We start from the raw sequence: 25,777 nt of genomic DNA, 5'->3' as shown, positions 1-25,777 counted from the left end.
TTGTGCTACTTTGCTTATACTCTCAGCAATATGAAGGATGTTCTGTGTCTCAATGATGTCAGATCCCGATAATTATTCGTGATGGGTGAACCCCCACCTCACACACACTGTGTTTGACTGGTGGAAAAAGATGTGCCCCCCCCATGAGTTCTAAATGTATTTGTAATTGCCAAGTCCCCTTCCTTAGTGGCTATGTCTCCTGGGCCCTGGTGGTGGCTCCAGGAGCAGGAAAGCAAAGGTATGTGTCCCTCTCTCCCTCCCTCTCTGGCATTTGGAACTACATTTGAAAAAAAATGCATATGGAAAAAATATCCTGACACTTGTGGGGGTGGGGAAAGCTGTTCCTAGTTTTTACATGTTTTTTTTCTGTACAGTTTCCTTGGAGAGTGATGGAATATCATCAGGTCCTATCACTCCCAGTGGGATTTGCTTTATAGTACTTTTCAAAGCATGTATGTGTGTCAAGAAGCTCAGCACGTTAGCCACTCAAGGCTATGAGCATCTGGATGACTTCCTCTGGCTCTTTTAAAAAGGAAGGAAAAAACACACAGACAGAGGCACCAGAGCCCCCTAAATAGGATCCACAGGACTGCAGATTCTAAAACAGACTAAAGTGGGCTTATGATCCGATTTGGATCATCATGATCTGCCTGGACTGAATCAGGTGAGTCTGCTTTGGAATCTGAGTTCTGCAGATTCCTCCTCCATTGTTCTGTTTTCACTAGGCTACCAACATTAATGCAAGCTGAGGGCAGCGCCAAGGCCAAATCCAGGGCCAGTCCGAGACCAAACAGAGTTCACAACAACAAAGGGGTCAGGCAAGAAGCAAGGTCAGAGCAGTCCTAGATCAGGAGTCAAGCAGTCCATGGGCAATTCAGGTCAAAAGTAAGGCAAGAGGTAGGCCCAGAGTAGTCCAAGGTAGGTCTGGAGTTTACAGGCAATCAGCAGACAGACCAGGTACAGAACTGATGTATAGAAGTTTCAGCAGCCCTTCCAGCCTGGCACTGGGTTTGTTATGCTGAAGCTGCTGGAACCACACCCCAAACCTCAGCTGGTTGCCATTGACCATCTGCAGCCAGACCTTTACTTCCAAAGAATCCTTTACTCCCAAGGAGTCTGGGCCTTTAATCGAGCAGTTCTCCGGATGAGCCGGGTCTCCAGCTGGTGTTTGAGGTAATGCCTTTCCCTAAGCTTGGGACCCATTCAGCCTCAATATCAGAGGCCAAACATGCCCTGGGTGCAGATAGCCTGTCCTGGGTCTCATCATAGGACCCTGGCTCCTCACCCTCAGATGAAATCTGAAACAGGTCTGGGGTCCAAGACCTGAGCCTTCTGGTCTTCCTCTGATGAGGACTTCTCTGATGAGGACTCCCCTGACTGGCATCTGATGTCCATCCCTAATGGCAATGCAAGCAAGCTCATGAGGTGGGACAAGTGGTGTGGGCAAGATGACGTTCTCCTTGCTAGAGATTCCAGGACAGTGGGGACATCCAACAATGGTTCTGAGGGCAATTCCCTGACCCCCTTTGATGCTCCGTAAGCTCATTCCCCCAAGATAAAGTAGTGGAATATAGGGTCATAACCAATTATGCATTATATGGTACATGCATGACTAGGGGGAACAGAATGTTACTGTGTGAACTGAACGAGAGGTAGAGGGCTAAGGAGCAAATGGCTGGGGATGGGCGTAAATGGCCTGGAGGGTTATATAAACCTGTGGAGAAAGAGTAATACATGAGTGAGCGCTTATGTCCCATTTTGATTGGACTGTGACCAAATATTTCCCTATCAGTGTGGATGGATCATTGCTTAAAACAGATAATACCAAAGCACTACGTTTTTGAAGAATGTTTCTTTTCTCAGAGTTGCATTTGGAAACTGCAGTGGTTTGGCTGTTGTGGATTTTATGCAGAAGACCACATTGCTGAGCATGGGGAGCTTTGACCTCTATGGATCAAGTGACCCTTATCAACGCCAGCCTCGTTCTCCTCGCAGAAGCAAGCAGTTTACTGCAGGTAGGAGAGAAAATGTATTTAGGAAGAACTTGGATAGCCTTTTCTCTTGTTGCCTGCAGCTTTTAGAATAGATTTCAAATGCATGTCTGTATGCTAGTTAAGAGAAAGCTCATGACTACATGAGAGGCATCTGACGGATTGTAGTGGCAAAACACAGTGACAGATTGGTTTGGCCTGGATTGAAAGCTTGCTTCTTAAACCTATTCGTGATGTGTTTTAGAAGTTCAGAACTGACAGCATTCATAATGAGCTACTTTATGCTGATGCTCCAGAATGCTAAGAAATGTTTCATTTGCATTCTGCCTTTATTAGCTTCTAAGCCAGTGGTTCCCAGTCTGGGGGCTGGGACCCCCAGAAGGGCCGCGAAGTAATCCAGAGGGGGCTGTGAACAGTAAATAAATGAACTATTTATTATTATTTTTTAAAGAAGTCTTCACTCCCTCTACGCTGTCTGCTTCCCACTGCCGCTGCAGATGACACCTCCTTGCTCCAAATGAGAGGGGAGGACTTTTGCTGAAGTACTAGAGCATCTTTCAGGCACACCAAGGGCAGGCATCTGCCTATAAAATACATGGCAGATGCCAAAGGAGGCTGAGGGTGGAGCTACCAGGAAGAAGAGGGGATTACTATCACTGATTCCCGTCTCCTTGCACTGCCGCTACTGACAACGCCCTTGCTTAGAACGAGAGGAGAGGGCTTTTTGTGAAGCAAAAAGAAGCAAGCCTGCAAAGAAAGGCTGCTTTCCCCCTTCCTTCCTGGCAGCCAGCCTGCCTCCCTGGGGGGAGGGGGTCACAAAAAAAATTCAGCTTATAAAGGGGGTCCCGTGCTCATAAAGGTTGGGAACCACTGTTCTAAGCCATTGGTCAAGGCAATGAAACAAACTCTAAACATCTAATCTTCAGGAACCAAGTGCAACAGTATGAACGCTACTGATTTCAAATAGAAATATCTCTCTATATAGCATATGCTGCCTTCTGAATTAAGTATTAATCAGCATACAGCCAAAGGAAAGTATTTATTTTATTTTACTTTATTTTATTTTATTTAAATTTTATTCTGTTTAAAATCCACTCTTCAGCAAAGCTTCCAGGGCATTTGAGGAGCAGGGTGGGGTGGGGAGAGAGAGTATAGTGGATATTATAATTTGTATGCATTTTATTTTTCAAATTAATATGTTTTACACAAGAAATAAGTAGGTATTTAACTTGTTTTCAAAAAAAATTGTCGAAGTTTCAAATCTATATATTAAACATATCTTTCAAAGTTGGATTCAAACTATGACTTTCGTGAAAGTTTCCATTGTCTGTAGTCTAGGTAATAAGTTTATATATTTATATATAAACTTATATATATGTAAGTTGGGGTAGGTATGCATATATAAATAAGTTATATAATTATATGTATATAACTATATATATAATATATATAGTTATATATATGTATATGTATATAGTTATATATATATGTATACACACACACACATATATATATAGTTATATATAGTTATATATATAACCTTTTTCAAGCTTTCTTGGTCTCTGCTCTTGGCTTGCTTGTAAGATACATCCTATCTCCTGTTCCAGGAGTGGAGGACTATCCACATACTTTGGGAGTTGCCTAATGAATAAAGCACATCTTTTCTGCATTTCAGTTAGTTAATAAGCATTTTCCCACCGACATCATTGTGAGAAAATTATTTCTTCAATTGGTAGAAAGTTCGGAAGAGACCTTTAGTAAATGTTCAAATAGCTTAGATTTTATTAAGACAAAGGCAAACACCCACGATGCTGGAAATCCATGTTTCAATCTCCTGATATCTATTTAACATTAAAAGCAACTAGGAGTAGAGCAGTTTTTGTATTTGGCCTGTGAAGCTGAGGAGGGTGGGATTTAAAACTCTCCAAGCCATTTCCCTGATGGATTTTGTGTATTTGAAGCTGTAATTTGCCACGGGATGAGGGAAGTCTGGTACAACAATGATCATCCCTCCACATCCTCCAACAGCGGCTAATAGCAGCTTCAGAGGCTCATTTTCATTGAGGAAAAGATATGGAGAAAAGGGTTAGCCCACCACCACCTCCTCCCATTGTCATAACCCTGATGCAAATCCATGATTGCTTACAAATCCAGTAAGAACGTTGAGTGATCAGTCATGGATATTGTGTGTCATGTGGAGCTTGGTCCTCAGAATCCATTTACAGTGGCACAACAAGGATATAAACTTGGCATAAGAGACCGAGAGCTGGCCAAGGTGCAAAGTATAATTCAGGATAAAGCAAACAATTCTAACGCTACTTTAAAGTATCCCAGGAATGGCAGCTTGTTTTATTTATTTATTTATGGCACTAATATACCACCCATTTATCAAAGTCTACCGCACAGTTTTAAAAAAACAGCAAACTTGGCAAAATCTTTTGAGAATCTTTCGAGTGGCTGATAAAGGAGAAGAAATATTTAGAATAACAAATGTCCTTAGGCCTTTAAAAAATTATCCTTTAGGAGAAGACATTAGGTACTTGTACTCTCTCTCACTGGCTCTTCCCTTTCCATTCCATATTCTTTGGTTCTTAAATTAATTTCTTTGGTGCATCTTTGACTCAGAGGGCCTATAAAGGCATCTGTGAAGTTTCCTTCACCTGGGCTTATGTAGAAGCTGGCATCATTTCATTTCACTTTGGACTGTTTTTTCCCCCCTCTTTCCTCTGCCTGCTGCTGATGCTGATGTTCTGGCATGTTCCAAAGACAACTTTTGCATGCGTGGCCTGACTAACTTTTATCCTGATTTAACGAAACGGATCCGTACTTCCTATCAGAGTAAGTTCTATAAAGATTAGGACTAGTGCTGTGTCAGGTTTTGGGATGTGATTGACTCAAATGTGTTTTTATTTATTTATTTATTTATTTATTCGACTTATTAGTCGCTTATCTGGCTGAATTGTCAGCCGCTCTAAGCGACGTACAAAGCAGAACATGTAAACATCAAAACATTAAGAGACTAACAATAAAAACTAACAATAACGGAAAAGCTAAAAAAACAGGAACAGCAAACCAAAAACATTCATCTTCCTGGTGAAGAACAGTCCCCAAACAAATGTCACTAAGAGCAGGGGTGGGGGGCAAGGCAGGTGGAAATGCTTGCCCCATGATGGTCCCAGCACAGTCTCATCCCTGCAGCAGCACGACTCAGCCTGCAGCTCCTCCTGATAAGGCCCAGGCAGAGGGGTGGGGCAAGGCAGGTGGAAATGCTTGCCCCTTGATGGTCCCAGCACAGTCTCATCCCTGCAGCCATTCCCTATCCATGCCATTTCCCCCTTTTGGATGAAATGTAAAACCTGTTTTATAATGGTAGAATTGTTATACCATCTCTAGATCTGATTATCATTCAATGTAAAATTGTGATAAAAATATTGACTGCCATGGGGTAGATTACTCTTCCATGCTGCATAAGCAGAAATATTTTTAAATTACTAGAAAAAGCAATGGATTTTCTATTGCCTTTTTCATGGTTTGTACCAAAACATGTCAAGACTGGGCATATGCAAGAGAGAATGCCTGCCAAGAGTGGGCATTTACGAGGTTCTCTGTGGGTTACTGCATAAAGTATGAAACCATAGATGTGTGAGCATATGTCTCAGAAAACCCGGCCCAATTAGGGTTCCAAGACAAGACTTTTAAAGATGTGTGCATGTTAGTGGTTCTTCCCTCCTCTCTCTGATGTTCTTTCTCTTCTCAATTTCAAATTAGTAGCAAATCATACTTTGCCATTACATGTGAACTGGCCAACCTATGGTTTGCAAACTACAGTATAGAAAACACAACAATCAAATTTTGCTGCATGAAGTGTGAATCTGCCTTCACTACCTTCAGCAACTGAAGAGAAGTTTAATGCTTTTAGTGTGTATAAATCTGGGTTTTTAAATATATTATGTACATCTGAAGTTACCCCATTGTGGAAGTACACTCACCATATTTTGGGCACATGTGGCATCGTCTTCCTCAGATCAATTTAAGGGGAAGGCTGGGCTTGCATAGCACTGACTGGCTAGCCATTGTGTCAGTCATAACATCACATTGTCTTTCATTGCTCTTGAAATAATTTTCTCTGCCTATTTATCTGGAAGCATTTAATAAATTATCACTAAAAGGAGTCTGGAATAGCCACATCTTTGTTATAGTGAATTAAACTGTATGCTTAATAGTTGAAATACAGCCTGTTGTTTGCTGTTCTTCACCAAGGTCAAAAAGGTGTGGATAGGTTCCTTCCTTCCTTCCTTCCTTCCTTCTTTCCTTCCTTCCTTCCTTCCATCCATCCATCCATCACTGTGGTATGTGACTTGACTTATTCAGTTGAGCCACCTGGGCTGTTTTAGTGAAGCGACTGATTTACCCAGGAACTATTTGCAAAAGTTCTTTCATTCAGTTCTATTTTTCCTTGTGACATATTATTTTGGATCAGATAGTTCACTTCAGACTTTTAATCTGAGTGTCCAGGGTTCAAGTCCCTGTTTGGAGGATAGAACTTTTATTGTGAGGGACAACTCCATGGTAGAGCACCTCTTCTGCCTGTAGAAAGTCCCAGGTCCAATCCCTGATATCTCCAGTTATAAAAAGGATATATATCTAAAAGGATATAAAGGGAACTGGAGAGCTGGTGCCAGTCAGAGGAGACTCTGTGACTAGTAGTGTGACTTGGTCCAAGGCAGGTTCCTGCCTATTCAGAATTATGAACTGTGCCTGTTGAGTTCCCAGTCCATACCCCCTTCAGGTCCATACGGCAATACCCCTGTTTTCATCTGTTAAATTTGGGAAATGTTAAATTAGATATCATCATCATCATCAATAACAACAACACTGATGGGCACTAATTAGTAAATAGTTTAACTACCAATTGTTGCCTTAAAACTAATTTAATCAAAATGTTATTAACTAGTAGTTATAACGTAACTGCAACTGCTTCAGTAATTACTCTGAAATAATTAAACAGTTGCAACTACTTTTTGATATAACTACTTTCCCTCTTCCAACTTAAAATTAAAATACTAAATGTTAGGTTATGGCAATGTTAATTCTAATCAAAGCAACACAACATTTAACAATTCATAAAATAAATAGCTGTCTCTGCTTTCCTTTTGGAAGGATCGCTGATTAAGTCTGTGTCACACAGTGTACTAAAAGCACTACTTAGTCAAAGCAAGCACGTAAATACCAAGCTCTATGCAGACCTTCCCAGCTCCCTGATGCAGCTGCTCTCTTACTGGCTGGGCTGAACTGTAAAATATTCCGAGCTCAGCTAGTTCCCTCAAAAATGCTACATACTGAGTACCCTCCTGTCATCCAGCTGAAGGAATAGCAGGGGCTGTCATAGTGCCTGCTGGTAGTTGCAGGCATGCCTGTATTTTAAATGACTATGGTATTTCTGTTGACATTTATGCGATATTTCATTATGATAATAACTTTGATTAAATATTACCCCCCATGGGTGAAATTAATTAAACTACCAACAAAAGTAACTAAACTACTTTTGTTGGGATTTCTTTTCAGAAAGTAGCTGTAATTACCATTCAGCTACAATTTAAAAGTAGCTTAATTTAGTAATTTAACTGTGCAATAATGTACATGATTATAGCATAAGACTATAGTGGCAAGAATTAATGATTTCATTGGCTTGAATGGACTCTGTATTTTCCTGTGATTCAAGTCTTCCAAAAGTGGATCAGGTTATTCTTCTCACCCCCCACCTCCACAATCTAGCACAAGTGCTAGCTGATGGAGTGCTGGCCGATTTTAAGTCCACTCCCCTTTTAACCAGTCTTTATCGTGTACCCCTGCAGTTAGAGCTGCATTTTTTAATTTTTGTATGGTGCCTAATAGGGATGTGGAAGAAATTCAGTTAAGTGCCCATTAAAGCTGAATTTAACAAATTTGCGCTATGAGAATGGAAACCCAGCCATCCTGCAAATTTGCACTTATCTGAATTTTGCAATGCAGTTCACCAAACAATGTTTACAAAAATGCACATTAGGGGAAAATGTACTAAATACATATACTAAATATGAAATAATAATAAGAATTGTTTTCAAGCATGTGCAAAGTTCTTTTAACACACCATTTCTTATATATGAAACTAGGGAGGACGGAATGCAGGCTTTCCCATTTAATTCATAGAATTACAAAACATTTGAACTATTTCAACCAATTGCAGATAGCAATGATTCATGGCATTATGGGTTCTCATCAAGAGAGGGGCAGCCCATACATTCCTTCTAACTGTTTCATGATGCATTATCCATTATCCGTTAATCAAATTCTACATTTTACAGGGTTAGCACTAAACTAGGTAAGGATCAAGATAACCAAATCAATTTGGCTACACTTGACGATTGGTCACATAAAGTGCACTGGAATGCTGGATTTGGCATGCATGTTGTGCCTGTATAAATAATGTTGCATTTTCAGAAACTGCAAGATTTGCTTTCATTCGCTTTCATCTAACCACATCTCCAACAACATCTAGAAAGCCATTTAAATTTGTAGCCTATGCCAAGCAATTTATCATCACCAACTTGGTCTGGCAGTGCTCACTGTATTTGTTGCAATGCAATGTAAATACTCTGATTGTTGGAAAGCAAAGATTTAATATGTGTGGGATTAGGAAACATCCCCCCCGCCACCGACTACTTCTAAATTGTGTAACAAATTGTGATGTTTGAAATTACTGGTTCATGGAAAAGGGCAAGCAGTTGTGGGTATATGAGTTTTATATGGTGTTTCCTTTTTCTTGCAGTGGTTTAAGTTGACTGAGTAAGGCATGCTCCAGTTGATGAACTTTTTTTCCATCCAAGTGTATTGATGTTTCACAGCTCCATCAAATGGCATAACTGGGTATACTGGGATTAAGAACATAAGAACATAAGAAGAGCCTGCTGGATCAGGCCAGTGGCCAGCATCCTGTTCTCACAGTGGCCAACCAGGTGCCTGGGGGAAGCCCGCAAGCAGGACCCGAGTGCAATAACACTCTCCCCTCCTGAGGCTTCCGGCAACTGGTTTTCAGAAGCATGCTGCCTCTGACTAGGGGGGCAGAGCACAGCCATCATGGCTAGTAGCCATTGATAGCCCTGTCCTCCATGAATTTGTCTAATCTTCTTTTAAAGCCATCCAAGCGGGTGGCCATTACTGCATCTTGTGGGAGCAAATTCCATAGTTTAACTATGCGCTGAGTAAAGAAAGGATTCCAGGATCTGGCAAGACTCTTTGGGATGAAAAACCTCTTACACAAGGGAATAATGGCACTGAGGCCTTTTTGTTAAACAACAAAAGATGCAGTAGTCTGAAGAAGTCTAATGGATGCTGCATTGACCATTTATGCCTCTTGGATACATATGTGATAATGTAGAATTCAGTATTGGCTCCATATGGCTTCAGTTTTTTATTTTCATAGTGGAATGTGTAAAGCATGTGTCCAAGTCACTGAAAATTAATTTGTATTGTCTTTGTTTGTACGTGAACAGTTCCTTCCATTTTTCACACTATGCCATCCCACTGAAGAGGTTCCTTATTGAGCAATGCATTTGTGGGCAAAAACCTGTCCTCACCCCTACTGTCCCAAGAGAATATTACTATGCAATATAATGGTATCTGTTATCTGAAGTAATGGAATTTTTTCAGTGGGCTGCAAGTCATTATATCAATATAGTTTTAATTCCATTTTCTCCCAGGCCTTACTGAGCTATCAGATGGTCCCATTTCCTTGGAGCTGGAGCGGTGCAAGTCCCCTACCACATCAGGTAAATGTGATCTGCCATGTCAGCAATTTGTGATAGCCACTATTGGGAGGTGAAGCACATCTCCAGGGTTTAAATATTATATATTTTATTCATAAATATGCATACAAATAAAGCGTCCTGTTAACTATAAGGTGCCTTATCGTGTTATTTTATTTTATATATTATTTTTATCTATATAGTCATTCATTTATTCATAAACTTGTGCCCAAAGTGGCCTACTGTGTATCAAATTAACAGCAATAAATACAACTGGAAAAAATATCATAGGTTGCATTCAACATAGCAACAAGTAAGCAGTTCTGTCAGTGCAAAGATTTCTGCTTGCGCAGTGGAACTTCCCCCCTCCTCCTGCACCTCCTAAATCTGTTCTAGGGGTTCCCCCATCCTCCGGAGCAGATCTGGGGAGGACATGGGCATGCACAGGGGGAGAAGAGGTGGGAGGTCCCACTGTGCTAGCAGTAATTCTTGTGCTGACAGGACAGGTTAGTTAGAATACCACCTAATCCAATCAATTACAAGTAACCATAGTGTCAATAAGTAATACATGATAAAAATATCAATTGATAATTTTCCCCACACAGAACTTCAATTCTCATTGTGGTTTAACAGTCAATCCCTCTTCCAAGGGAACTCCAGCAACTGTAGCTCAATGAGGGGAATAGGGCTCCCCTAACAAGTCTCAGCACCCATAACAAACTAAAGTTCCCACAATTCTTTGGAGGAAGTCATGACTATTTAAAGTGGAGTGACATGCCTTTAAATGTGTGCAGATGGGGCCTGAGTTTAATGACAACCCCCCCAGGAACTACATAAACTTTGTGTTCTTCTTTTTGGTGGACAATACCTCTCCAATTTTTGGGTGAAGAGTGCTCCACAACATCCAAAATAAGAGTAGGAACTTCTGCATCTCGCTTGCAGTGAAATATTAAGCACTCCATGTCTCTGAGATTTCTGCATAAAACTGTGGTAGAGATGCATGGATTCTATCTTTGGATGCGACACAGAAAGTGCAAGTCACTTGTGTTGAATCTCTTCTTCCTCTACTTGTGAGGCTGACACACTATTTATGGGTGAAAACAGCCCACAACTTTATTGAATTATAGTAAGTAAGCAGAGTTGGCATGGCAGAGGGGCAAGGATCTGATTTTATTCCAGCAGCCCTTGCTGTAGGAATCTTTGTCCCCCCGAACTAACCATTTGGGGAGCCACGCTTGGGTGTAGGTCAGTGTTAGACCCCAGGGGTGGTGCAGGCCAATGTCCCTGGGATCCAGGCCCCTCTTTCCTGTGAAGCTACTGAAAACCTTTATAAAGTATCAACCATTATGTTTCTGTACATAATTACAGAATTATGGTGTCATTCAGGGATGTCATTCAGATTATGGTGTCATTCAGGGATGTCATTGAGATCACAAATAATGAGTTCGTAATGCAAGCTTTACTTCATTTATTGTGGGATGACTCCTAAATACTCACAACGTGCTTGCTGTTAATTTTAAGGTATTTCAGATTGATTTCCCACTTTTGCACCTATGTGGCATTAATCAGACATGGCCAGCTAGTGCTATTGGTACAAGCTCAGAAATGGATTACTTTTTTTTTTAACTCCTTGCTTGGTCTCCATGGCAACATATTCCTTCCCAGGATTTTAAGTACTCAATTTTGTTTCACCCTTCCTCCAAGGAATTCAATGTGGTATGTGCGGTCTACTGTACCCCCCAAAGAAACACGCACGTCAAGTTTGTGACGAAGGTTAGACTGAGAGAATAGCCCACAGCCATCCAATGAGTTTAATGGCTGAGCAGGGATTTAAACCTGGGTGTCCCTGATCCTATCCCAACACTCTCAGCCGCTATGCCACATATGAAATGGCACAGCTGTTTTAGTTTGCATTGTAATTAACAGAAGAAGCTCCTTTCCCTCACATGATAGAGCACAGGATGCATCGCTGTCATGTGAATGGAGTGACCTTTACAAATGCAGTTATTTGGGAAATGCATGAGGACAGTTGTATGCTTGTCCCATCCCAGATCATTTGGAAACAAAGAAGACTCCTTTTATATATATATATATATATATAGTAATCTTTGCGAGATTTTTTTTCTAGGCTCCTGGGTCTAGTGTGCTTTCAGTCACATTTTGCAAGCTCTGGAAGTTGTCAGTAGTGCTGGTGTGTGTGTGTGAATGGCTCCTGATCCTCATTACATACACAGAATAAAAGAGTGTTGTGTGGTTGCTGAGGGCCAGCAATAATGCTGCCTTTCCTCATCTTCATATGTCAATTCCCAAAGGCAGTATAAAAACACACATATACAGTAGAAAATAATATAAAACACTGTAGAACCTCTGTGAGAATTCCTGAGTGGTTGCAAGCTTGATTATACAGCCACAAGAGTGGCTGTATATAGCTAGCATTGGATTTTTCACATTCTGCCATATTAAATTGAAAATACTCCCCCATGCCATTCTGCTGTTTCCCATGAACTCATTTCAAAACAAAATATTTCAGATAGTTCTGAACTCAGGAACACTTGCTTAACAACCCAATAAGTTTTCATGGCGATACACTAAACACTCAGAGAAAATTGAGAGTGCACAGTGTAAAACAAGAAAACAAAATCCAGACTCCTTTTGGACTTTTTCCTGTCAGTGGTCTCATAATTTGTTGAAATTAATTAAAAATCAGCCATGTTCACAGAGTTCCTGTAATCCTATTACTGACCTTGTCTCATATTCTGACCTTCAGCTCCCGCAATGTAAAAGTTAAAAAAATGCATGGCTAATTTTTAATTAAGAAATTTAACATTGGAGTCTATGATAGTGCATGCATATTCAGTAAGAACCAACTGACAACGTTCTAAAAGGCAGACTAACAGCTGTTTGGCTTGGCTAATCAGGGGGCTATTCCCACACCAGACATTTATTCCACTTAATACAGTCATGGCTTCCCCCAATGAATCCTAGGAAGTATAGTTTGTGAAGGGTGCTGAGAGTTGTTAGGAGACTCCTATTCCCCTAGCAGAGCTGCAGTGGCCAGAGTGGCTTAACAATCAGACCCTCTTCCCAGAGAATTCTGATGATTGTAGCTCTGTGTGGGGAATAGGGCGTTTCCTAACAACTCTCAGCTCCCTTCACAAACTACACTTCTCCAGGATTCTTTGGGGGGAGCCATGACTGTTTAAAGTGGAATAAATGTCTGGTGTAGATGTGGCCAGGGATAGCTTTGGTTTAAATTTGGGTGGGAGACAACACGTGCCTGCTGTAGAATAAAAAGGTGGGGGGAACCCTGAAAAATGATGGTACTGTTAACAGTGTTTTCCTTTTGGAAAAGAAATAAACTCGCCATATGCTCAGAGCCACGTGTTACCGAATTCTTCCAAACTACACAGGAAGTGGATTGGACCGTTTAAAACCAACCCAAATTGTGTTTGCATCTTTACAAATGTGTATGGTAGTACAATATCTCAGAGAGGAGGCCAGGTCTCCTGACCCCCTGGTGCATTCAGTCTAGCTGCCCAATTTCCCTGCTTTTAAAAGTTTGATAGAAATATCTGTTGGCTATAGGTACGTTCTTAAACTGCATGGTTTTTTTGCTTATTAGTGAATTGCAATTTGCAGTTAAATTGTGTTTTGAAGAAGAGCATCTATTTCTAGTTTAATTTTTTAAAAATGTTATTCCCACTACAGATCATATAAATGGTCACTGTACAAGTCCAATCTCCCAAAGCTGCAGCTCTGGAAAACGGCTGTCTAGTGCAGATGTTACAAAAATAAATCGCCGTGGTCCCGCGAAGCCTCCATTTAGGAAAGCACAGTCTGCTGCTTGCATGGAGATTTCTTTGCCAGTCACAACAGAAGGTCAGTGGACACATGCATTTGGAATCTGCTATTTTCAACTTTTTAAAAAATGTATCTATTGTTGCACGCCACCCCAATCTCTGAGCAGTGAAATTTCCAGGGGTCCCTGCTCTGGTTTCCTTGGAAAGAAGGTCAGCGGAGACTGTGGTGGCTTTATGAAATATGGTTTATTTATTTACACACATTCCAACCTGAGCTTAGGATGGAGGGGTTCAAGGCATCAGCAGTCCAATATCCAGCTTTTCCATCAGTGTTACAGGAGGCACCCCAAAGCCATGGTGCAAAGAGCCAGCCTCTCTGCCTGCCTCCAGTTCCAAACCTTTCTCAGACACAACCAAAAACACAAGCCTCTCCTGGGCCCCAGGAGGGGGGGGCCTCTCCTGAAGAGTTTCAATGACAAAAGGATGGGCACCTGATAGACCCATTAACCCACCTGGCCACTCTATTAGATTAACAAAAGAAACTCATCTGACTAGCAGAGTGGGTTTGTCGCCCCCAGGTGCAAGTCTCCAAATCAGAGGCTGGAAGGGGACTCGTAGAAATTATCCATCTCAACCCCAAATCCATAACACTATTATTGTTATTTCCCTCCCTTCATTAGTAGGTCCCAGGGTGGGTTACAGAAATTCAAAATTAATAACAATTAAAACACTTCATATCACTATGCCCTATTTAATTTTAATCTTGCTGTAGGAGCATTTCTACTGTTGTCCTTAGATAATTCTTCAGATGTGTGTGTGTGGCGTCACACAAAGCTGGCAGATTAGCTTGACAGTTTCATAGCATGGCATAGTTTAAGTAAAACTCTGAGAGGAGTTTAAAAGCACAAACTGGGGCTGGGGGATGCATTTAAGAACCTTATCACTATGAGAAGGGAACCTTAAAAAATATTCTAGATAGGCAGGCTGGTGCAGAGGAACACAACAGCCCAGCATTAACACAAAAGCAGCTAATACTAGTAGGTAAGTAGTTAGCTAGTTGAGAGGCCAACCTCAGTGGATATACAACTTAAAATGGAGGATTTAGAAAACCACAGTAATCTATTGAATCTTTCAGCACATGGCATGAAGGACCAGATAATATAAGCCTTTTGGCAAACTGATGTCTGAAGCCTTGCCCAACATACATATAACCATGGGAAATGTTGAACAAGCACACAGAGCTCTGGAGCCCAAATCTTCAGAAATTGTACCTTGACAGGATATTGTGATGAAACAGAATTTGTGTATAGATACATATTGGCCATGGTAGAATGGTCCCAGGCAGTAGTAACCTGTCCCATTGGCCTGCTCACAGTCTCAGGCCATGTCCTAGTGGAAGGGACACTTGGGATGGAGAGAAGCAATCCATAACATTCCCATCATGGAGATTAAATCCATGAGAATGTTGCTGAGGCCAAGTTCAATAACCGAATTGAAAGAAAATATCAAATGACCATAGATTTGACACATCCAATAATATGGTAGGGAAAAGAGGATTCTGCATCAGTTATTCTGTGTCAGAATTCAACAGTATACCTCTTAAAAGAGCTAAACCTTAGAGGACACATTGCACCTATTCTAAATTGGCAGCATTTGCTGCTTAAGAGCTACCAGCCACAATTCTAGGTGCTGATGCTTATTCTTAGGATTCTAATCAGCCAGGGGCCAGCACATCTCAAGGAACTCCATGTTGCTTCCTAGGGCTACAAGAGCTTTTCTGTAATACATTAAGTAAGTGATATCCTGAGGAAAACTCACCTGGTCCTCTGATTGCTAAGCAAAGATTCTTGTTGTATAGACACTATTGGGCCACCAAAGGCTAAACTATATCTGATATTAAATATGTAGTGTATGTCTTTTTTAAAAAAAATGTGTAAATAGCTGCTGGTGAAGCTGATCAGGACTGTTTAGAGGGTTAACCCTTTCCTCTCATTGTGTATCCCAAAACTGCTGTTTAGCACAGGAGTAAAGGTTTCACTGGTGCCAAGCTGTGTGCTCAATGTGAGATGCAGTTTGACCCTTATCCTTATTTTAACTCTGCAGATGATAGTTTAATTTTTGCTATTGTTTGTTAATTTGTGAACAGCTGCTTAGTACTTTGATGGTTTTGTATTTTTCTGCATTTTGTGATGGCTTCCTGGATTTTGTTGGTATTGCACAGTGGATTGTCATTGTGACAGAGAACGTAACTTGCACTTTAAAAAGTTGGGAATAAAAAATGAAGATGAAATTCTTTGAATACCTGAAGTGTTTTATATGAAGTTTCTTATTATTTTCCACATAACTGATAATATTTTACACCCCTTTTCCTTTGACAGTTTGTGCGATTATTATTTTTCTCCCTGGATGATGTCCATCAAGTGGGTAATGGGCTCCACCTAGCGTCCATAGGCAGGAAATACAGCAGAATTGCGGGGAGTAGGTCACCTCACACACGTGATCTCCCCACTTCTTTCCTGCCTCATCGTCCTAGGCAGTTATATTTTTTGTCTCTCTCTGTTCGTTTTTAATCTTACCTTCTCTTTCCCATCTGTTGTTTTCCTTTTTTATTACTCTGATTCCACTTCCTGGTGAGTTTGTCATTTTTGATTCATTTGGTTTAAAAAAAAAAAACTTTAACATTAGCCTTTTCTATCGTCCCACTCTGTCTCTGTCCTCCTCCGCTCTCACCCTTCCCCCACCTGGGTCGTTTGGAGTAGGAGAGGGGTGCCTTACCAACTGAGCCGAATCAGAGCTGATCAGAGCCATTCCATTTTTTGCTGGTCCTTTCAGGCCCTGCACCCCAGAAAGGCGTGTGTGTGGTGCGGTGCTCATCCAGAAAGTCCCCCTCCACACCCCAGAAAGGTGCTTGTGTGTGAGGGAAGGCGATGAATCCTATTCACCTCTTGCCCAAGCAGACACAGCTCGAATCCACCTCAGGTGTTCCGTCCTTGTCTATAACCCCGCCCATTCTGGACTCCATCTTGCTGGTGCATACTTCCCCCAGCACCTCAGCACAAGGCAGTCTGACCAAGCCAACGCCTTGTAAGGCGTTTAAGAAAGCCGAACATCGGGCACTGGGATCAAAGGTGAAGGGCTTAGTTAGCAGTGCTGTAGCGCCCGCTCTGTCTGCTTCTGCCGCCTCAGCAAGTCCCGCCAAAAAGAGAATGGCTGCCATTTTAGAAATGGTGTCTTCAGCAAAAAAGAAGGCTACTGCTGTGTCAGTTCAAGCCCCCCACCCAGGGGACTTAGAGAATGCAGCAGTATCTTTTAAAATCTCAGAGAACACAGGGAACGCTACAAAGGTCAGCTCCAAGCCTGTACACCAGAGTTCTAAGGGCTCTAAGGCCCTTCATAGAACTTCTGCTTCCCATGTTCACAGACATCATGAACCTTTAAGGAGGCACACACAAGAATTGCTTTCAGATGAGCTGGCTATAGATACAAACTTCATAGCATCACCTGATTCCTCATCGGACAATGATATGGAGGAAATTGCAGATGTGGGAGGTTCCCAACGACGTCCCTCCCCATCTACCTATCCATCTCATCCCTTGGGAATGGAGGCCGTTGTACCATTCCAGCTCACGTCTGAGGCCCTTTCCCATATCAGGGAGGCCCTCATTGGGGTCCTGTCCACTGAGCTCCTGGTTCCCATTTTGTCTCAGCCCATGGCCGCCAGAGCTGCTCCCTCAGGGCAGGTCACAAATGTGAGGGAATCCAAAGGTTCCAGGCAGCCACTGCCTAGTGAGTTTGTTGGACATTCTTCGGAGGAAGACGGGAGTTTGTCTCCTGAGCCTTTCTTAGCCTCCAGGGGCTGCAGGGCTAATAGGTCACCCAAAGATCCCTTGGATCCATTCATGGACCCAGAGTGTGAGGATGAGAAGTGGAATGCTGGTTCAGGAATGGAGGATGCTTCTTCTCCATTAACTTCCACTCCCCACAGGCTGTTTCAGTCTGATTATTTTCTACTTCTCCTGTGCAAGTCTCTAGCAGCGCTAGACATCAACTCCTCATTGCCAGACCCTCCTCCAGCTTCTTCCAGAGAGATGTCTGTTCTGAAGGCTCCTAAACCCACCATGGTGACTATTCCAGTACCTGATACCTTTAAAGCAGGCCGAATGGCAAGCTCCTCTTCAGACCAGGTTCCCTCCCCATGCTAGCCACTGAGAAGCTCAGTTCAAGGACATGTCAGAATGTCAGTTAGACTTCTGTCTCTGTAAGATTCATGAGGCAGCTGCACTCGCGGTCAGGACCTCTTGTGTAGCGTCTACTTTCTCGAGGGCCACTTCAAACACTTCAAACAGAGGCGGGCTTTTTCACTGGCGACACTGGTATTATGGAGTGCACTTCCTACTGAAATACAAGAGGCCCCATCTGCCAGATGTTAACTTTTAGCTCTCTTGACTTGAGTCTCCTGTTTTAATTATTGTGTTGTTTTAATGGGATTGTTTTATGGAACATTTTAGTTAGGGTCTTTTCTATTTTATGTTTTAATGGGATTGTTTTATTGAGATTGTGTTTAATTATGGTGTGTTTTTTATTCTGTATTTTTACCCTGTTGTGCAATTGTATTTTATATTTTGTAAACCGCTTACAAGCCACCTGGGCACTATGCAGTATATAAATAAACAGTAGTTACAGACATTTCATCATGAATATGCTGCAGAAAATACTACTAGGCATGTCCATCATATGTGGGAATACATTCCCAGCTCCTTAAACCTTCCTAGCCTCTTATACCCTGTCCAACATTCCAGAGAAATTGTCCTAGTGATTCTAGATAGCTTGAGAGATGTGCAGTACCAACAATGAACAAGTTTTATAGAACTTTATCTGATTTGTGCAGACACTGTCTACATTGTTATTTTGTCCCATATGCATACCCAACTTTCATCTAAGATTGCCATACCAACGTTCTTTCCCACACTCCTTTTGTACTGTATGGGCTCATGTCCCACACATTAATGAGCATGCAACAGATTGAGACTGCCCCCTCCTTTAAATTATATGTTGCTTTTGCTAATATATGGGATAATCTTCTTAATTCTGTGGCAAATGATTACTGGGTTGGAGATAAACTGCAGAATCTGATGAATCTGCATTCAGTTAAACTGTGTACCCCTTAACTTGCCTTCCAATTGCTCTCCTCTTATTTGTTAATCATTCAGACAGAAATCTCTTAGCTGAAAAAGCCCACTGGCTTTCCAGTTTTTAAATTGCAGAAATCTCATCTCATGATGAAACCAAGGAAGTTCCAGTATTGGGATGAGCAGTGAAACTGGGAGTGCCAAGGTTACATGCCATTTTTCCACATTAGCGTTGTAGCTTTAAAGAATGGATTACGTAGTTGGTTATTTTTTAAATTGCCAATATGATAAATGCTGCACCCCTTATTCTATGACCTAACAGCTCCAGGTGCCTTTAAATCGAAACCGTCATAGTATGACTGCAAGTTGGGTATGCCTAATCCACTTTGGTGCACCTCTCTAAACAAGATGCAGCCATCAATTCTAGTATTTTCTTCTTTGGGTACAACAAGGAACAGAAGTTCTGGCATTGCAGTCATTTTTAATGTTGCTGCATGGCTAATAAACGAAAAGTTAAGCTTTGACAAGAGCCTTAAATCTTGTTTGATTAATCTTGGCACTGGGGGAAAATCTTTTTTTGTACTTTAATAAGATATTTAGTTCTTATTTTTAAATATCTAAAAATAATAAGAATTAAAAATCTAATTAAAGTACAAAAAAAGATTATTTAAAGATCCTTTAAATATCTACTGGCACACAAGTTCAGCCTTCTGAGAAGCCCCCCCCTCCTCGGGTTTACATTATTGTATTTGATCAGTTTGTGAGATTATGAAGACAAACAGGCTTAGAAATTTGTCTTTTCTGTAACAGTGCTGGCTAATGTGCTCTGTAGCTTAGAGGCAGAGCACATGCATTGCATGAAGAGGATACATGTTCACTTTAAAAGTCATCCCCATTTACAAGGTCTCAGGTAGCAACTCTGAGGCCTTTGACAGCTGCTGCTCAATAGTGTAGAAATACTGGATAAGATGGACTCCATGGTCTCTCCCAGCATATAAGGCATGCTCACATGTATTGCTTTCTTTAAACAGAAAACAGAGAGAACTCCTTCAGCCATTCTCGAAGCTCCAGTGTCTCCAGTATAGACAAAGAATCTAAGGAAGCAATTACAGCTTTATATTTCACTGAGTCATTTCCACGGAAAAATGACACAACAGTATTGCCTTGCCTTTGGGTTGGTACAGGCCTGGGCATGGTCTTGACTATATCACTTAACCTGCCCACTGTGGATGAATTAAGGCAGACAGAGCCGGTAATGGTTTCTCCAAGTGGTAAGAAATCTTGATTTCCTTATTATTCTCTTGAAAATATGCAGAAATATGCCACTAAGCATGATGACATAGTGGTGCAGTAGAGGGGCAGTGTGGTCAGGATTGGGATATTATTAGATGTGAATTTTCATTTTTTCCCCTTAAGATTTAGGCTTAGTTCTCACTGAAGTGGTAAACCTCACATCTGGGCTATACCATTTTCTTGCACAGAATCCTGCTTCTAGAGATGGTAGTTTGTTTTCTATGTGCAGGGAGTTGTTTGGTATGGAGACGTATTTGTCCATGTAAGCTCCCACCTGCAGTCTAAAGTGGTAAAGCCCATGCACAGGTTTCCCACATCAGAGAGAAGTAAGTCTCACATAAAGCAAATGTGACTTAGGATTACATTAGCTATTACTTTCTTTGGGAGTAGCAACTGGATAGCCACCTCCATCTTCAGATCATTGCTAGCTACAATTTGCTAACTGGCTATATGTTGGCACAACATTAAGAGTGGCTTCCAGTTCTTTGAAGGAAAAGAGCCTCTTGCTGTGTCATCTAAGTACCACAAGCTTTCCTGTCTTCTTAAAGCTGCTCTGAAACCCAGGTCCCAAATAACTTCCTATCCTCTGAGTAGTAGGGTCTTTCCACTGCAGTTTGCCTTCTGATGAACCCATACGATGTGCAGACAATTCTGGGGCACATTCCAGGGAGTACTCACAACTGCACCTTGCAAGGCAATGTTGATAATAATGGAGAAAGTATCCTTTTAAAAAGCTTGTTCCCGTTACTGACCTTCTCACAGAGAGACCGCTCCTCACATACTATTTCTAGGATACTCCCCTCAGGTTTCCTGGGAACATAGTTTGACAAAGGTTCTTGAAGACACTGGACAAGATGGTCTGTCTTAAGATAAGGCAGCAGAGCTTGGAAAAGTTACTTTTTTGAACTACAACTCCCATCAGCCCCAGCCAGCATGGCCACAGGATTGGGCTGATGAGAGTTGTAGTTCAAAAACGTAACTTTTCCAAGCTCTGTAAGGCAGTTATTAAACCATGGCTCAGTGTTATGTGTGAAGTCTGCCCAGCAGCATATCTATGGTTTATTTACTGCCAGCAAACAACGATTTGAAGCTATGGTTTGTTGTTGGTTCATGAACCTTGGTTTGTTTTAATAATGGCTTCACATTGTGTGTGAACCCAGTGCCCTTCTTAACCATGGTTTATTTGACCCACCCCAGACACTCTCACCAAACTACAAAGGCACAAGGCAAAAGCAGCTGGAAAACAAAACCAACTTTGGAGAAACAAGCCATGGTTTTATCTGATTTTGTGTGGGACAACTTGCAATAACTTGTGGTTTGTTAAACCATGGTGTTTTGCCAAATGCCTAGCCCTTGCCAAGCACAAGACAAATTTGTTTGAAATTTCAAAAGGACAATGAACACTTGTGGTGGTGAAGAAATTGAAGGATTTATTAAGCAAGCTGTTTACATGGAACTGTCATTTGCAAGCAGTAAAACACTAAAATGAAACTAATGGTTAGCAGGTCTCTGTCTCCCCCCTGTCTGTCTTTAGTTACTCTTATCTTATATTCATCTCCCTGCATGCTGGAAGCCTTTGGAACAGCTGCAGTGAGGATTCTCTTGCCTGGGAGGAGTTGTGGCCCTTGAATGTTAATCTTGATGATGGTCTTGTTCAGGCTTCTTCAGACCCCCCTAAGGCTTAATCTCCCTGATCCATTATTTATATCCAACAGACCCTCTGGGAAGGGGGTACCTCATACCTATGAGATCATTATCTTCCCAGCATTTAGATTGCTGGTTTCCCTCTCAGGTGATTTTTGCTGATCTCTCCTGACCCTGCACATGGTACAGCTTTGGCTTGAGAATGCAGCTGCACCCCAGAGGCATAACAGTTTGTTTTGACTATCAAGTGCTTTGCTTACATAAGCAAAGTGAGAACATTTGTAAGCCAGTTAGCTCACTGTCCCTTCAAAGCTTGAAAAAGTTACAAACAAGCACACCTGACAATTAGGACTGTGGGACAAGCTGGATTGTTTTGGTTAACTTGAACAATTTTCCCAATGTGCTGTTTTTGAACATAGAGTTAAGCATTTCTCAACTTAATGTCAGAGAGCCTGCATTTTGAGCTCTCCAGATTCTAATACATGGCAATTACAGTGTGCAAAGCAATAAGCACTCCAATAAATCGGGTTTGAGGCATGAATTATGGGACAGAGGCCGTGCACATGCCATTCTAAGCCTCCTTGTACATCAAGATTCTTGCTGAGATATGTGGTGCTACACATGGCTTATTGTTAGGTGTGAACCACACCCCTGAATGTGTGAATTCGTCACCCCAAAAGAGCCCTCTTTCCAATTCCTCAAGGAAGCAAATGTATTTTCCTCCAGTAGCAATGTCATTCAGTATTGTCCCCAGGAATTGAAATTAGAAGGCTGTTTCAATTTTGAGGCAGTATGGCCGGAGGGAATAACATCATTCTCACTGGACAAGTGTGAACTTGCGCTGTAAGTATGGCACCATACTAAAAAATATGCAAAATCAAATTTCATTAGATTTAAATTAAGTTTCAGTTAATATTTACATTCTCCTTGTTTATTTGCAAAACTCTGTAAATGAACTTCTTGAAAGTAGCGTGCACATTTTCTGTAATTTCTTATGTGTCCAGTGGACCCAGTCCTTTTTAAGTATATCAAAGGTGACTTTTTCCAGAACATAAAATTCCATTCAGTGAGGAGAAAGAACACTGAATCCGTGTTGTCAGTATGCTGCTAATATGTAGGAGATAAATTCCTGTTTTGTTCATTCCAGGAAATATTAACACCAAGACTGTTACCTACCCCCCCACCCAACTGCATCTGAGAAGTTTAGGCAGGGGTGGGGAATATTCAGAGAATTCAAGGGAGTGGTAGAGAATTTCCTGACCAGCATCATATCCTGGGTGCCAGCACCCAAACAATTGGGTGCCACATTATTTCGAAGAGGTTTAGGATTATAAGGCAGTGTAGCAGTTCTAATGTCTTTTCATTTGTCAGTGTCATAAAATGGTAGAAGAGCAAGATGCATCTATATTCCACATGTGACTGTATAGTTTAGTTAATGTGTGTTGGCAGCACCATTATTAAGATAGTTTGGGGAGGTTAATCATTTTGAATTTATGTTTTATAGGTACCGTTCTGACACTGAAGGGTGCAGTGTTAACTTTTGGTTGCTTGGACTGCACAGGGACCTTAATACACCCACCCTACGAAGCATGGAGAGATCCAAACAGCACAGATGAAAGTGAAAGAACAAGAAAAAGAAAACTTGTCCTGCATTCTCCATGCTCCTCCCAGGACATGGGAGATCACCAGTTTGCTGTTATATGTTCTGAGAAACAAGCCAAAGTTTTTTCACTGCCTTCCCAGATATGCCTCTATGTTCATAACATCACAGACACATCCTTTCTGTTGCGAGCAGATGTGGTGACCCTGTGCACCAACGTTTGCCTGGCATGCTTCTGTGCTAATGGCCATATTATTCTACTGAGGTACTTGGAATCTTTTAGCGAATGTGACCCAATCCCCCCCAAAAAACTAAACCTTTCTCCCGTCAAAGGAAAGAGGAAAGTGGACAGGGTAGTCTTCAAGGTGGTGATGTATAGATGCTTATCAAAGAACCTTCAGAGAGAATTCCAATGAAAATCCTATTCCTGCTCCTTTTAAACAAATAATAATATGGATAACCATCTGGAGAATTTTTAAAAAATTGTTTCTTATTTATTCAAATTAACAAGCTCACTGGATGTCTCTGAGGAAATTTACTACTGACATGTCTGGTGGTCCAGCCAGTTGCCAACTTCTGGAATAGGAAAATGGCTGAAGCATTAGACATGATTGTATGTAAGCACTCTTTCCCAAACCCCCAAAGAGGAGCTGACCAGCTTCTTTACAGATCTGAGGGCAATGAAATGTTTGTGGAAATGGCTGGAGCACAAGTGATGGAAGATTTGAAACAAGTCCAATCATACACAGACAGATCACTTTCAGGCCTACTTTGTGGCAGTGATAGTAGCGAAGAAGTCTTCCTCTGCTATCGCTGGTTCACCACTCTGTGCTTGCAGTCAGTTCAGAAGTAGATTGGGGTGGTGGTGAACAAACTGAAGCATAGTCCAGATAAGATGGAGGTGCTGTTGGTCAGTTGTTCTGGCAATTAGGGAATGTATATTCAACCTGTGCTGAAGGGGGTTGCACTCCCCTAAAAGAACTGTCCAGCTTAGAGGCATTCCTCAATGCATTAGTTCCTCTAGTTCTACAGGTTGTATGAACGGTGAAGAGTGTGGAAGGGTTTGCTAGATGTGACCCTTCTTGGAGAAAATAGACCCATGGCCTTTATCCGTGCCTTAGTTACTTCAAGGCTCGAATATTGTGATACTTGTTCTCTGGGTCTCCAAGAGGCAATTTTAAAGATATTTGCGAAACTTCATTTGGTGTACAGTGGTGCCACTAGACATGAATATTGGAGCGTATATTTCTGATCTTATTTTATATAAAAACATTATGTTGTGTGTTTGCTTCCAGGCTCTATTTAACTGATTGATATTAGCCTTTAACATTCAAAATAGGATAAGGCTAGATTACCTCAGAAACCACCTTCTCTCAGATAAACCTGTCCAGGATTTAAGATTTTGGAGGCCAGTTTCTGTCCCACTCAGGCATGACCTCAGGTGGGCAGGTACCAAGAAACAGCTTTCTCAGTGGTGATGCCACTATTGTGGAACTCCCATCTGGTGGAGATTTATCAGGCTCCTTTTGTGTCTTTTTGTGGATGGTAAAGATGTTCAACAATGATCAGCTGTTTTATTATGTTACTGCCAACACTTTGTAGTATTGTTGCCTCTTGTTGTTTTAGTTATTGTTTTATTTTAATTATTGGTCAATTAGTTTTGAATAGTGAAACGTAAGCAAGTTGTTCCATCAGTGCAAGAATTGCTGCTTAGGCAATGGAACTCCACCACCACATCCCCTAAACCCAGCCTTTCCCAACTAGTGGGCCACCAGATGTTGCTGGACCACAACTCCCATCAGCCTCAGCCAGGATTGCCAATGGTCAGGAAAGATGGGAATTGTGGTCCAACAACATATGGTGGCCCACTAGTTGGGAAAGGCTGCCCTAAACCTGTTCTAGAGATTCCTTCAAACCTCTGGAGCAGATTTGGGGGGAGGGTGTGGGGAGCATGCAGGGGGAGGAAGAGGGGAAGCCCCATTGCACTAACAGTAATCCTTGTGCTGACCAGAGGGGTTAGTTGATTACTGCCCCTACAATTTTGTTAGTATGCTTTTGACTGTCCTCTTAATATTTTGCCTCCCCTCAAAGGACTGGGCACTAGGAGAAAGTATAAAAAGGCCTGTGAATGCTGTTTCTTACCTGCTTGGGCTCACTCATGCAAAAGGCACTTTGTCCAAGCCCCCCTAGAACCTGGAGCTTGTCTGTGTCCTGAGCTAGTAGCCCACAAGACCCAGGTCAGGAAACTGTCCAAGTCTTGGGAGCAAGGGACTGTGTCATCACTAAGATTGGACCACCAAAATTAAAGCAGAGATTATTTATATACTCATTGGAGCAGCAGCAGGCACAGCTGGAGATAGTCCATTAAAATTGTGTAAGCTGTGTACCAAGGAGCAGAATAAAAGCAAAATAAACCAACCTGTTACCTAAAAAGCCCACAGTGTGGCTACCTTATTTATTTATTTATTATTTGATTTTTATTTATTTATTTATTTATTTATTGCTCTTGTATACTGCCCCATAGCCGAAGCTCTCT

The 25,777-nt window shown here is 41.6% G+C and overlaps 1 protein-coding gene across 2 annotated transcripts in view; it reads left to right on the top strand.

Moving 5' to 3' along the window:
- The window catches only part of STXBP5L (syntaxin binding protein 5L), a 165,681-nt gene that overhangs the window by 125,044 nt on the left and 14,860 nt on the right, over positions 1-25,777 (top strand). Inside the window, exons 18-23 of one of the 2 annotated variants that reach the window (XM_061638413.1) lie at positions 1,864-2,015; positions 4,758-4,829; positions 9,731-9,799; positions 13,484-13,654; positions 19,736-19,975; positions 23,146-23,506. In XM_061638413.1, coding sequence (XP_061494397.1) covers positions 1,864-2,015; positions 4,758-4,829; positions 9,731-9,799; positions 13,484-13,654; positions 19,736-19,975; positions 23,146-23,506 — 1,065 coding nt within the window. The remainder of the gene's footprint in view (positions 1-1,863; positions 2,016-4,757; positions 4,830-9,730; positions 9,800-13,483; positions 13,655-19,735; positions 19,976-23,145; positions 23,507-25,777) is intronic. The other variant, XM_061638424.1, reaches the window with a different exon arrangement.

The sequence above is a fragment of the Rhineura floridana genome, chromosome 1 (genome assembly GCF_030035675.1).
Source record: "Rhineura floridana isolate rRhiFlo1 chromosome 1, rRhiFlo1.hap2, whole genome shotgun sequence".
Classification (NCBI taxonomy): domain Eukaryota; kingdom Metazoa; phylum Chordata; class Lepidosauria; order Squamata; family Rhineuridae; genus Rhineura; species Rhineura floridana.
The sequence above is the reverse complement of the archived record's forward strand: the minus strand, read 5'-3'. Positions and strand labels throughout refer to the sequence as shown.